The following is a 14,801-nucleotide window of genomic DNA, read 5'->3' as shown; positions in this document are numbered from 1 at the left end:
ATGTGTTGGGAGTATTTTCAGTACAGAAAGAAAGGCTTAGTGCTGTTATATATAGCCCCTAAGACCTCACCTGGAGTGCTGCAGACAAGCCCAGTCACTTATAATTAAGAAGCATGAACAGAAGCTAGAACAAGTACAATTTGCATACACAAATACCCTGAAACAAAGAACAGTATGAGGACTAAGAACCCAGGATTGCAGCGTGACAGGACAGTGGAGTCTATTCTTTGGCTATCATGGGCAACACATTCCTTTTCCCCAACTTAACTGAGTTCTAATCTAAAAATAGTTAAGATGCTGGCTTTTGCTGCTCCATTTAGAAACCCGTTCACAGTGCTTGGTTAGAAACACTTCACGATCATAGGTTTCTGTAAGTATAAATTGAGACTGAAGAAAGATTTCTCAGTTTGCTTATTGACTTGTTTCAGTCAGTATGAAGGACTCTTAATTTATGAATTGTCTTTTGTTAAGATACTAAAGCTCTAATTAATTAAATTTACTTTTTTTTTTCTTGCAGATAATTTAAAAATTATGTAAATTTTCAGTAATAAACAACTATCAAATATTTACAAAACTGTTCTCAATTCTGACAGAAGTAGAGGGATAATAACACAAAGATATATAGTTGCACCTAGTTGCTGAGTTGCAAAGTAGCTGTCATCTAAAACTAGGAGTACAACATTTGACAGTTCATGTTACTGGACAGCTTTCATCTGCTGTGCTCTCTAAATACCTCAGTTATCTCAGTGGTACCTTGTAAGTACAGACCCCACATTTTCATTGTAGCCTTACTATCACAGATAGAATGAAGGTCATCTATTTTATTTCAAGATATAAACAAGATTGCAGTAATTTTTATTCTTGTCTTAAATAAAATTAAGCCAAAAATGAACTTAACTATATCTTTGAGTTTCTTTTACATAGGAGCAATGTTATTTGGGTCTGACAGATTTTTAAAGACTTTTACTGACCCTGTATATGTGATCCTAATTTTCAAAAGTGGATGCCTAAAATTAGATGTCTCTATCTGTAGCCTTGGTCTAGTTTTCAGAGGAACTGGAAACCTAGAGAAGAACTTTCTTTCAGCACTGGCATTATGTTTTCCAGTACTGACAGGACAAACTGAGTCAGAGTAGTCTGAAAACCCAAGGCTGTTCTCAGTTTATTTTGTTCTTCCTGATTGAAAAATATACCAGCATATTTTTTTAATTAAATCTTAATAAAATTCTTTATTAATAGAAGTCTTTATTTAAATAATCAAGTACTTTATCAAAACCCTTTCCTCTTTGAAGCCTCTTCTGGAAAGTTTGAGTAGTGAACTCTATTCAGATTAAATATTTGAATTCAGAGATTTACTTATGAAATGTGATTTTTAGCGTCTGTGTTTCAGGTATCACTGTGTGTGCTGCCTGTGCAGAGAATGAGCTCAGTTGCCACTTCCAGACCTATGGCACCGTAATACTTCTGGGGGACATCTGTAGGGCAATTGCTGGCACCCACATGTCATGCTCAGACACCTAACTATGCTTTGGGCTTTTTTTTTTTTGTCTAAAATGTCTGACTATATGAAAGAAATAATTCTCCCGGTTTGTATTTGTTAGTATTTCTTAAAAAGTCTGTTTCCTGATGAAGTGATAGATTCTTTCCCCCTCCGATTCTGCTGATTTGGATGTAATGAGTTTATGTACCTCTAAATTTTTAAGGGATATCATCACTAGCTTTGCTTTCACTTTTTTTCTTTTGCTTAGGGTAGCTTTTCTGCTCCTGATTTTTTTTTTTTTTGAGACAGTAAATTTTTAAAGGCAACAAATCTTTAAGTGGCTAATTAAAGAAGTAGTTCAGCTGTTGCCTAGTGAAGTAATTTTGCAATTTCAGATCACAGAGGAGATTAAAGCTCAGACTGAAGTAGAACACATTTAGGGTTCTACTAATATTATGAATTGCAGATCCAGTCAGGGCCAGTTAAACAAAACACCTTGTACTGGTAATAAGGAAAACTCAATTAATAGTAAAAACTGCTAAAACAGTTTTCCCTGATCCAGTGAGTTGGCTGCTGGTGTTGTGCACAAGCAAAAGAAGGTAGGTTCTCAGGCTGTGGTGGTCATCTGTTACCTGCAAGCTAATAAAAAGCAAAATACAGTGTTGGTGTACAGCACTGTTTGCTATTACTGCTCAGGCACTAGTGAAGGCTAAGGGCCACAGCATCACAGAATGGCATGCTTCATTCTTGTTTCATTTCTGAGTGACTCGTGTTTTTGATAGGTATCAACAAACAAGGTTGAGGAGGCAGTGTTGAGCCACTGGTGCCTCGTTCAAGAGCAAATAATATATATATATATATATTTGAATTTTAATTTCTCACGAAGGCTTGCAGGGTTAAAACTGTCTTGCTGTTTAATTCCTTTCCTTCCAAGATCTCCAACGTATTTGTAGATGTTTTGGTCTTATTGTATTGAAATTCTGGTGCCAAATCTTAGTAACAACTTGATGCAAGTCACGCTGCACTCAAGCTCTCTACCTTATGAGAAGGGGAATTGTGCCCTTGGGTTGTGACTGTAAAGGAAATGTTGTGTTTGACTACCTCATGCTTGAATGTTCACTGTAGGCAGATGAGTCTCTCTTGTGTGTTTTCATCTAGAATTTGTTTGGTTCCAGACATGATGGAAATAGTAAATATAACTGCTTTTTTCTTTCCACATACGCTGCTAGCTTACTCCAAAATAGATCTTTGAGAGCCTATCGTATAAAATACAGTTACCCTTAAGTTACATGTTAAGGGGATACAAAGCACGGTAACTTTTACAACTCAAGAGGATTCAAACTTTAAAAACCAACCCACCCCACCTGTCCCTCCAAACAAACAAACAAACAAAAAATCACACGTAAAGAAGGCTTTTTTCTTAATTTTAGAGTAAAACTTGCTGGCTGTGTAATTGATCCAATACCTGTTACTCTAATTAAACTGTTTGTTTTGGTTTACCTTTCTATTAATAAGATATAAAACATAAAACCACTATTGACATTTAGATAGGATATGCTTTTGTTGATCTAAATTCAATTTTAAATAGTTGATACTATATTTTTTATTTATTCTTATTATAACGCTGGCATTCCTTCACAACCTAATAAATGCAATTTTTTTTTTTTCAGATCTGTTTTCTCCTATTTGCTGTACTCTATATAGTTTCCTACTTCATAATCACAAGATACAAAAGGAAAGCGGGTAAGTGTAGACTTTTGAATATATTAAAAAATAATTTTGTTTTTCAAGTGAGTAGGTGATTCTTCTTCTGTTTGCCTGCACAAGGAATGCAGAACTGTATCTCTGATCAAAAGTGTTTCTCTGGCTGCAGGTCTATGGCAGCCTGGGCTGATCTGATTGTATATGCTGCTGTCTTGCCCTCTATCTGCTCCCCTTGTCCCTGAGCCTTGAGTTTTTCACCCCCTCCCTTGTGCCATCTCTGGCATTTCTCAGACCATTTGACGTGCCTTCTAATATCACTGACCGAGGGAGGGAGTGCACTGGTACGCCTCAGAAGAGGATCAGTGAGTGCTGTAGCTGACGCTCTGCAATTGAATGAGAATGGGTGACTGTTATGGAGGGTGTGTGGATGGCCACAAGCACTTTTTCTGTTGTGGCTCTGTGGCAGACTAAATTTTAATAGTTTTGAGGGGAGAAAGGGGAGAATTTCAAGCAGATACTTCAGCCTCCCTTGCCTTTAGATCCTGTTGCTCTCCTTTCATGTCAGCTTTTCCAGAGTAAGCATCTTCAGGCTGTGATCTAGCATGAGAATAGAGTTCAAAGCTTTAGCTGGTAAAGTGAAAAGGTTGCCAGTAATACAGAAGGGAAGTAGTAGATTTCTTCTAAAAATTCTGTGTTGCTCAGGTACAGTTATTTTAGTGTTCTTAATGTGTTCCTTATGACCTCATCACTGAAGTCTTAATCCTTGAGATAATCCTGTTTGGTTTTGGTTGTTTGTTTAGAAACATTGAAACTGTCTGAAGCTAGTCTGTAGGGACTCCTGTCATTTTCTTCTATATTTCTTCTGAAGTCAAATAGCATAAAAATCTGTATAAAGTGGCAGAATCTCTGACTCCTGACAGCCTATATGGGGCCTTTGTGCTCGGTGATACTCACTCAGTCATGCTGCAGAAGCATTCTTACGCATGATGATCTCGGCACTTTCAACTTTAATGGAAACTGTGTCTTGAGCTATAGTGACCTGTGTTTTGATAGAACTGATGTCATAAATGATTCATGTTTTGAAACATACACTTTTTTTTTGAAAAAAAAAAAAGGTATTTAATTTCTTCAAGAGTTTATCTCTTTAAACATAGAGAATAGAATAGTTGAACAAATGAGTAAGGTGGATACTGTCTTCTGATTCCGATGTGTATTTTGGATAGTACAAAGCTGCTACTATTTGGATATAGGGAAGAACAGGGAGAGGGGACTGATTTGGCAATTACTACTGGGTGTAAAGACACTCTTATTACTCTTTTGGCAGTTGATCTCATCAGCTAGTTAGAGGAGCTGCTCTGCAGCTGTCTTGACTTTGTGAAATCTTTGTGAGCATTTATTTAGGCAAACTTTGTAGCCTGCTGGATCGTTCTGATGCTAACTCTTCAGATGTGTCTCACTTCTGGAATTCTTTCAGGACAAATTATTTGTGTCTACAACAACTTCTTTAGCCAAAATGATTCATAAGAGACCTTGACTTAGTCTCTCAAAACACCATGAGATTCCCATCAAAAAACCAGAAACAATAACCCAATGTACTTTCACAGAAGAATTTCAAAAATAGCATGATGTTAGTGGCTACATGTTTATTTCAAGTGCTTGCAGGACTATTAAGAACTTGAAACACCTGGGTTTATTTATTCTTAGATTTTAAAATAAATTTGAGTTACCTCTAATGGAAAACCTGTGAGACTTAAAAGAAGAAAGCTGATTCTAAAATTATTTCAAATACAGAAATGCATACATTTGTGCACAGATGTGTCTAGAGAAGGATATGAAGAATAAATGAAGGTTAAATTAGTGAAGGTTAAATTAGTAAAGGTTATATTAGTGGTTGACCTCTTAGATAAAGGTTTATAATATTTCAAAAAGTTGGCATATTAATTGAGAAATAAGTGAACAAAAATGCTCTAAAATGTGAAATACCAGAAGGGAAGCCGTGGGATCTTAAATCCAAAACAAACAACAAGGACAACAACAACAACTCTTCTTCCCATCTCCCCCAAATCGCCAGGAGTGGGGAGCAAGGATGAGTAAGGGGAAGCAACTGAGAGGTCATCGCTACTGTTCTGTGTATGCTTTCTTCTGTTAAAAATATGTTAATACTGAAAATAAAACCTCTGTTTAGGGATTTGTAGTAGTAGTTAGTATGGATCCTAAGACTTTCCTGTAGCTTGCCTGCTCTTCATAGTTTGAGATGCCTGCAGGGACAGTTCCTAGCAGCAGCTGTGGTAGAAGTAGCTTGTTTGCTGTAGAGCCCTCTGGAAGATGTTTCCGAGAAGTTTTGATTTGCATATGTAAATGAAGTGAAATAACTTCATAGTTGCATTGATTGAAAAGAGTTTGACTAGCAAAAAAAAAAAGAAAAGAAAAAGAGGATATTAATTTTTTTGCTAGCATCAAAATATTGATGCTAATAAATTGTTTTAGTAATTTTAAATTTTAATTGTAAATTAAAATTATTCCTGTGTATATACATTTTAGCCTGAGGAAAGATGACTAAGTACTGAATATAACCTGCTATAATTTAATTTTCAGATGAGCAAGAGGATGAAGATGCCATCGTTAACAGAATATCGTATGTATAATTCGTTCTTGTGAAAGTTTTTTTCCTGAATATATTGTTAGGATAGGAGTCTTCTATGCTTCCAAATAAATAACAGTTGATTTTAAATGTGACAGCAAATGAATTGTTAGAGGGCAGACGAAAAAGATTTGGTCAAGTGGCACCTTGTATTATGAAAGGCATGATAAGAGGCAAGGCAATTCAGTCTAGGGCTTTTTTCTCCTGTGGTTTTCCTGGTAGGCATGAGGTTGGCCAGAGTATTACAAGAGGACCTGTTGCAAGAGGTGGAATTCAGTGCAAGACCTGCATATAAGTTTAGGTCTCTAACATCTCCCCAGAAGGCTCTGGGGAGACCTTACAGTGGTCTTCCAGTACCTGAAGGGGGCCTACAGGAAAGATGGAGAGAAACTCTTCAGCAGGGCCTGTTGTGATAGGATGAGGGGTAATGGTTTTAAAATAGAGGGAGGTAGATTTAGATTAGGTATGTGGAAAAAATTTTTTACAGTGAGAGTGGTGGAACACTGGCACAGGTTGCCCAGAGAGGTGGTGGATGCCCCATCCCTGGAAGCGTTCAAGGCCAGGCTGGACAGGGCTCTGAGCAACCTAATCTGGTTGGAGATGTCCCTGCTCCTTGCAGGGGGGTTGATCTAGATGGCCTTTAAAGGTCCCTTCCAACCCAAACCATTCTATGATTCTAAAACGTGTGTTTAAAATTCCCACTGCAATTGGAAGTCCTGTCAAGGGAGGAAATGGATCCTGGAAAGAAAGTTAGCTACCCTGAAGAAGACATCTGTATTTGATCATCTTAAATAAGCTTAAAAAAGAATAACAAATGGAAGACAAACACTTGCCAGACCTGCTGGTCTGCCAGCAACTGTCTTCTCTTCCTGTTCCTTTATAAAGCTAGATATTAATCTCTCCTATTTAAATATGTCTGAAGACTTACAGAACATCTATGAGCTGTTGCTGCCCTCTCAGTTACACGATTTGCTGAACTCTGTGGAGTTGCTACTTGCTTATTACAGTGTTCTTAGCTCTTCCATATTGCTACTGTCATCCTCTTGGAAGGAGAGCTCATCGAGTATTTTACTCATTTGTTTTGTACCCTGGGAAAGTGCCAAGTACATTGCAAGCTATCCACTTCTAGTTGTGCATTTGTGGCAAGCTTGAAAGATGTACAAAGACGATGTACATCTTAGGTGTGCTTCTCCCAGTAGTGTCTGATAATATTATTTATGAATTTGTAATCCTTATTTGCCACAAGGTCTACTTCAGATCTAGAGGGAGAAAAATACGTGCTTGTAAATGCTGTGAAGCTCTTAGCTCTGGAATAGAGGAGCATTTCTCCTCTGCTTTTAAGACTACAGCAAAGGCTCTCCTAACAGTGAAGGCTCTTCTAGCTTGAATGATTTTCATAACAGCTGTGGTCTTAGCCTGATTCTGAAGTTTTCAGCATTCAAAGAGTAAAATTTGTCTTGTTAACTGTTATCCCCACCCCCGCATCTATTTTCTAGTTTAGCTCTAAAATACAGCAAATATCAATTGTAAATACTGTGTTCTTCATGTGAAAACAATGTGAGACAAAATTAGCCCTTCCATCAGAGTAATAGCCTTTCATTAACAGTGTAGTTGTAAATATAAAATGCTTCTTGTTCTTTCAGCCTAAGATTTCTTGTTCCTTAAGTATGCATGTTGTTTTCCAAAAAGCAATAACTGTCAAACGTATGCAGATTGATATTTCTGTGCATAGTATGATGGTCAGGACTTAAAAGGTGGGTGGGGGGAGAAAACAAAGCCAAACTGCTGTAGCACCTTGATAGGCTGTGGTGTGTTAGGTTTCACAATTCTGGCTTAGGATACTTAAACATCCTTAAATAAAAGAAGAAAATACCTCAGAAACTAACAAAAACATAAAGAATATATATTTTAGATAACTTACAGAAGAAAGTCTGGATGAATACTTTTAAGTATTGTGTGAATGAAGAATAGATTTGTAGACTTTTAGGGAAATGTAAGATCTCTCTAAGCAACTTACTGACATTCTTGTAGGAGTGATCTGGTTATCTTTTTTGTCATGCAATTTTGAGAATTATTTCTAATTTTATTCTAGCAGGATTAGTTTTGTAAGGATGTTTTCGTTGGTCTTATTTTTTTGAAGAACACAATTCTTTTTAATGCCACAAGGTGGCATTTGATGTAAGTTGTATTTGGGATCTGAAAAGAATAAGCTTAAACGTTTTAAATAATTCTGACAATTTCTCTATATTGACTTTACAGCTGTCAGAAAACCCCAGGCTATGAGATGGTACTCAAATAACTACTTTGTTAATGAAAAGCAATATTTTTTTTTCATTTTGGTGTTAAAATATTTGTTTATGTATAACTATACTCACTTTTTAGACATTAAAAAGCTGCTCTGCTTTAAAAAAGTATAGTGAGAATATAGAAATTGAGACTTTTTTCATTGTGTATGTGGCAAGTGAAAACTAAAATAGGAGACTTATGAAAAGATATTCCACGAACTCCAATAATTTATCCTGTGTGTGACATTAGAATTGAATACATGGAAGTCACAAAAGAATAATTGTAGCAGTTGGTAAAAACTGATTGCTTTTACCGAATTCTGTAGACTGCTTGATATTTGAATTTTGATTTTGAAAGTGAAATACTGTGGAAAGCACAGTTTCTCCTGCCCCTTTACAATGTAAGAATGTGTTGCCTTTAGACACTTATTAACAGGTAGGCTAACTACTTTTTTTTTATCCCTGTTCAGAGCATTTTGGTACATGGTGGTAACAGTGGTACATTTCTTTAAATTACAGGCTGTTCTTGAGCACCTTCACTCTAGCAGTTTCAGCTGGTGCAGTCCTGCTTCTACCTTTCTCAATAATCAGCAATGAGATCCTGCTTTCTTTTCCACAAAACTACTATATTCAGTGGTTAAATGGCTCACTAATTCATGGTTAGTACTCGGCATAATGTAATTAAAATGGATGTCTTCATTATATGTGCACAGATATGTTCTTGTTTGCAAACTAGTAACTCTATTTTAATTTAAGACATTAATTGAATTCTTTGTGTTATTGGCTCATTGATTTTACTGCTGTGTGATAGATCACAAAAGTCTATTGTAACTATTCTGTTGTTTTTTTTAAAAAAGAATTATGCAGACTAGATGGAATTAAACCAAATTAGTTATTTTGGATATTAATATGGAATAAAAGCTACTAGAAACTAACTTGAAAACACAGTGTTCAAACATCTTCCTCATGTGTTAATGCAAGATTCATAAGCCTATCTGTTCATGGTGATACATATCAATTCTGAAAATACAGTTTGTTTTGAAGAAACTGGCTAGCTATGAGCAGTTGGGATTAGATAGTTAAATTAATCTAGTGGTGATTTATTTGTTAACAAGGAAAATTATAGAATGTAGTTGTACTGAGCGTGGTAAAGAGGCACAAGAAAAATGAACTATTCCAAGGAAAATAAGATGCAGGAAAATAATATTACTTACACTTTAAGTGACAATGCCTTAATATCTAGCAGAGTGAGTTTTGTGTGCTTTTCAGTATTGTTTAACATGCTTATGACTATGACGTGTGTAATGGATACTAATTTTGAAATAATTTGGACACTTTTATGTGTCTAAGGGAAATAACTGGTGGAAACGCGATGTTCTTTAGTAGATTTTACTGGAGAAAGAAGATAATACCTTTGCTATGTGAAACAGTTTATTTAACTTGTAAATTATTTGTTCCAAAATGAACTGTGCTGTCCTTTTTCTGTTCTTGTGAAGAGATAGTAATTGAGCTTTGGAGGATTTTTCTCTGAAAAATGTACTCTTTTTGCTAAATGCCTAATAATACTCACCGATAACAAATTTATGAATTCCAGATCCATTTTTAAAAAAAAATTAAGTGTGGATAGGTGAAGACGGGAAATAATGCATATTGTCTGTCATCTTTCTGAAACTAGATGAGTATTTTTTTTGTGTTATCTGGACAGTAAAAGATTCTTATTATTATTATTTTTTTAAGCCCCTGAATAAAGAGGCACTAACTGTAAGTGTGGTGGTCGATGATGATCTTGAATGTAGTGACAGAGTAGTTTAAGACATGAGAGAAGTGAGGAAGGAAAACAACAGAATGAAGACATTAGATATTAAGAGAGTAGACTTTATCCTCTTCAGGAATTGTGTAGGTGAGATCGTACTGTAGAGTGCCCTGAAGGCAAAGGAGCCAGGAGAGATGCTTTACTTTCAAGAAAAACCGTCAAGCACCATAATGCACACCTCAATGTGCAAGAAAATGAGCAGGTAAAATAGGAGGTTGACTTGGCTTAATGGAGAACTCCTGAGCTCAAAACCCGAAAGGAAGTGTACAGAAGGTAGGAATGAACTTCCCAAGAAAGATGTAGAAATATCACCTGAGTTAATATCCTGGTGTGAAATTAGGAAAGACTGGGCACAGCTGGATTTGCAACTGATGAGGGGTTTGTATAGAGCCAACTTCTTCTCTGAGGCATTCAGCAAGAGGCAGTGTTTGCAGGACATAAAGCAACGATTCTTCACAGTGGTAATGGCTGGATGCTGGAAAAGGTTGTCCAGAGAGACTGGGAGATCTGAATCCCTGGAAACTTTCCAAAACTCAACTGGCTAACGCCCTGAGCAACCCGATGGCACCTGCAACCTGGCTGTTTAAAGCAGCAGATCGGACTACATGACTTTAGAGATTCTTTCTAGTTGAGTTATTCTGTGATCTGTTCAGTCACACATCATGAGGGATTGCTAATTTAGTATGTCTCTTACTTGGAGAAAAACAAACAAACAAACAACTAATTCTAATTTTTCACATGGATTTAGCTGCTCAGACAGATTTATATTCTTTACTCCTGAACATGGGCGGGGGGGGGGGGAATTTTCCGTATTTCCATATTTATTGGAAAATAGTCCATCCTTCTGTGTCTGAATTGACTTTGGAAAAATGACACTATAATATTTGAGAGTGTGAAAATTACATAATAACAAACTCAGAAGTTTCCAGTTTGTTGGAGTTGTTAAAATACTTGAGAAAACTTGGGTTAACTGGGAATCTACTGGAAAAAGTAGCTGTCACTTAGGAACGCCTTTGAATTTTCCAGTGACCATCTTCTTTTGATTTTAATGTCAATCTTTTTAAAGTATCACTTTATGCATGCACAGTATCATTTCATAAGTTTAATAGTAATGGCTAGCAGGGAAGTAAATTCAGCATCTTGGTGTTTCCAAGTTTGACTTCGTATTGCAAAACTTATGCTAGGGATAAACATGACTGAACTAAACCGAAATTTACCGCAGTTGATGTGAAGACTTCAGAAGCATCAGCAGCTTTTGGATCTGACTGCGCACTTCAGTTAACTGCAACTTAACAAAAATCAGTGCTTTATTTAAAAGCTTGTCTTGGGGAGGGGCTCCCTCTTGTGGTGTTCACTGGGTTTGCACAGTGCGTTGCACTGCTTTGTAAAAACCTATTCCAGGTAATGCCATACATTTTGAAGTTAATTATGAAATACCTGTGGGAGTTTTGAGAGCTGATAGTGCTATCACAAGCACTTAAGTCCAGAAAAATGTTCTTATGTCCATAACACTCTGTCTAGCATGGCCTTCATGTCTGGTTTGCTTGCAGATTTGCACAGGGAAAGTTTTTATTGCTTTAAAACACTGGTTTTGCTAGATTTATCAATTACAGGTGTAGTCTGAGGGACTTGAACATAACATTAAGGATTTTTATGTTGTAGACTGTTACATTAGTTGTGGCATATAGAAAATAAAAAATAAATGCCTCTTAACTTTTGAAACTGGGCAGAAAGCCCAACCTGGATCCAGTATAAACACTCTTACCTCATGGATTAAATACTTCTGGGTGTTCACTTGTGCTGTTGTTGGATGCCACCACCAGATGGAGGTAAAACGTAATGAAACTGCCATGAATTGGAAATCAGAAAAGTGCTGAGGGTCGAATCTGTTTGCCAAAGACTGAGAGATTTTTAATTTTTATGTTTTATTAACTCATTTTATGGGGGATATTGTTAGGTCACCTACAAATGCAAAAAAATTTAAAATTCCAATAGACTGCTTAAGCTTTTATGTATGTTGATATCTGAAAGTCCCTCTCATGCAATTTTATGATGCAGTCATTGTAGTAGGATGTAATTATTTTCCTGAGTCTATTTTAATTTGATTTCTGAACTATCAAATTAGGATAAGAAATGTGATAGGGGAAGAAGAGGGCCAGTATGTTCCTCATTTTCAGGAAAGTGTATATGTATATGAGCAGTAGTACAGTGCTGTTCTTACCTCTTATAACTTTACACGTGTATTGTAGCTCTGTAGTTTTATATTCTGTAAATGTGGTTCCTATCAGCTGCTAATGTGTAAATTTTTGTATTGAAACTTAAAAATCACCCCAGATGTGCACCACTCTTCCCTCCCTTAAAATGCTCTGTGCATACTATGCATCTCCTAAGCACTGCTTAACATTGTGGATGTACATGTAATAGAGCTGCCAGAGTTAGGACAACCAGGTCTTCAGCTTTACATCAGGTAACTGAATGCACTATCTGTCTTCTGTTAGAGAAAACCACTGAAATAAAACCCCCACCCCAATATAGTAGTATTTCTACTCTAACACTGGTGTTTTCATTTTCTGGGGAAAAAAAAAACAAAACAAAACAACAAACCAAAAACCAAGAAAAAAAGGTACACAGGCTGCTTGAGTTACCTCTAGTAAGGGCTGTTAATGACATTCTTGCTGATGTTGCTATGTGTGACTGTTCCTTGAATGGTAACAAGAGCTTCCTGGCTAAGCCAATTCAAAAGGAAAAATCCCCCTCTTTGTTAACTGGAGTTTAGCCACCTTTAGGCAGTCTGTTTTCTTTAGCAATTGAGTATTATATTTCACACATCTTTCGGAATTTTCTTGGTTTGTTTTGTGTAGCTTATTTGGCAAAGTTTGGTTCTTGGTGTCCTGGTGCTATCAATTGCTGAAGACCTAGATTTATTGTCCCCCTGCCTCCCTCTTCCCACCCTGCTTTTATTTCTCTCTGAAATTTAATTTCATCTAAAGAAAAAGGAAGTATATATGGTGAATGCCTATTTTTAAGGGGGTGCAGTTGAATATAACTGGTAACTGTTTTACGTTTGGAACTAAGTACAGGAATTTTTCTCAATAATGAATTCCCCAGACATGCAGTAAATGTCTCTCTGCTTCCGTACTTTTTCTGAAATTGCAGTTTCAAAGATGAAAGCAAACAAGCCTGTATGTGAGAAGAAAGAAGTAAACAAAGCTGTTAGTTCAAATTTTCTTATCATGGGGGACTTGTAAATTTTTTTATTTTTTTTGGATTTCAGGTGATATAATATAGTCCTGCAGAATTGTGGAAATGTGTATGTTTTGGGGAAGGTGGGGGAGTAAGCCTGTTTTTTCTCAACTACAAAGTAAAAGCTGTGTTTTTAGGCTGCAGAACATGTGACACTAGTTAAACCTGTTAGCTACACTGGCACTAAATTGCAGGTAAGCTTCTGCTTTTATAAAGAAGAAACATTGCATCCTGCGCAAGTTTTGATAGGATGATGATGGGTTCATGTTTGTGCACCAGGAACTGGCTGTTCAGAAAGTATTCAGCTTAGAAAGTCTTAGTAGTGCAGATACCCTTAATGGAGATCAGTTATTGCTTCAGGTTGTTTTCCAAACCTTTTCCCTTCCTGCAGATGTCACATGTGTCTTACAGATGTCCTGATTTTAGTCAGTTGTTGATTTTTCACCTAGATGACAGAATGGTTGAAGTTGGAAGGGGACTCTGGAAATCGTCCAGTCTGACCCTCCTGCTCAAAGCAGGGTCACTTAGAGAAGGCTGCTCAAGGCAGTGCCCAGTCAGGTTTTGAATGTGTTGAAGGATGGAGATTACAAAACCTGTCTGGACAGCCTGTTGCAACGTTTGACTACGTTCAGTAGTAAAATTTTTTTTTTGTGTGTGTGGTGTTTTTTTGTTGTTGTTGTTTGTTTGGGTTTTTTTTTTTCTTCCTTAAATGTAAGTTGGTTTTTTATGTTTTCAATTTGTGCTCATTGCCTCTTCATTCACTGGATACCACTGTGAAAAGTCTGACTCTTGTTTTCCTTCCCCCTTCCCTCATCAGATATATATGTACATTGGTAAAGTAATCTCTTAAGGCCAAACGATTCCAGCTTTCATAGCCTCTGCTTGTGTGACAGATGCTCCAGTCCATTAATTATCATGGTGGTCCTTTGCTGGTCTTGCTCCAGTATGGCCATGTCTGTCTTGTATGGATGCAGTGCTCTGGATCTGTGCAGAGTGCAGAGCAAAGAGGAAGGATCACCTCCCTTGACCTGCTGGCAGCACTTCTCCAAATGCAGCCTAGGATGCTTCTGACCTCCTCTGTTGCAAGGGCGCATTGCTGGCTTGTGTTCAGCTTGGTCTTTAACAGAACATCTAAGGCCTTTTCTATAAAACCACTTTTGGGATGCTTAGTCTCCAGTGTGCTCTCTGCCCATTTTTCCAGCCTGTTGAGGTTCATCTGAGTGGCAGGCCACTGCTCCTCCCTGTTTTGTTCCATGGGCAGACTTGCTGAGGATGCACTCTCGCCCATCATCCAGATCATTCATGAAAATGTAAAACCCAATGTCAAACCCCTGGGGTGCACTACTGGTGACTGGCTTCCAGTCTGACTTTGGTTGCAACCCTTTGAGCCGAGAAGCTCAGCCGATTTTCAGTCTACCTCTGAGTCCACGTACCTAGCCCATACTTTGTTAATTAGACTGAGGAGGTTATGGGAGATAATGATGAAAGCCTTGCTGAAGTTGAGATAAACAACATCCGCTGCTCTCTTCTTGCCTGCTGATCCTGTCATCTCGTTGGGAAGGCTGCTGTTACCATAGTATCCCCATTTGATTGGGAGGTGATGATGGCGTTTCTGTACTGCTGGTGTTGCTATCC

The 14,801-nt window shown here is 37.2% G+C and overlaps 1 protein-coding gene across 7 annotated transcripts in view; it reads left to right on the top strand.

Annotated features, from left to right (window-relative positions):
• The window catches only part of LMBR1 (limb development membrane protein 1), a 68,852-nt gene that overhangs the window by 11,759 nt on the left and 42,292 nt on the right, over positions 1-14,801 (top strand). For 2 of the 7 annotated variants that reach the window (XM_086741854.1, XM_086741852.1), the window contains exons 2-4: positions 3,151-3,223; positions 5,780-5,819; positions 8,630-8,769. In XM_086741854.1, the coding sequence (XP_086597980.1) occupies positions 3,151-3,223; positions 5,780-5,819; positions 8,630-8,769 (253 nt within the window). The remainder of the gene's footprint in view (positions 1-3,150; positions 3,224-5,779; positions 5,820-8,629; positions 8,770-14,801) is intronic. The other 5 variants (XM_086741853.1, XM_086741862.1, XM_086741858.1 and 2 more) reach the window with 3 other exon arrangements.

The sequence above is a fragment of the Chlamydotis macqueenii genome, chromosome 2 (assembly GCF_036417535.1).
Source record: "Chlamydotis macqueenii isolate bChlMac1 chromosome 2, bChlMac1.mat, whole genome shotgun sequence".
Classification (NCBI taxonomy): domain Eukaryota; kingdom Metazoa; phylum Chordata; class Aves; order Otidiformes; family Otididae; genus Chlamydotis; species Chlamydotis macqueenii.
The sequence above is the reverse complement of the archived record's forward strand: the minus strand, read 5'-3'. Positions and strand labels throughout refer to the sequence as shown.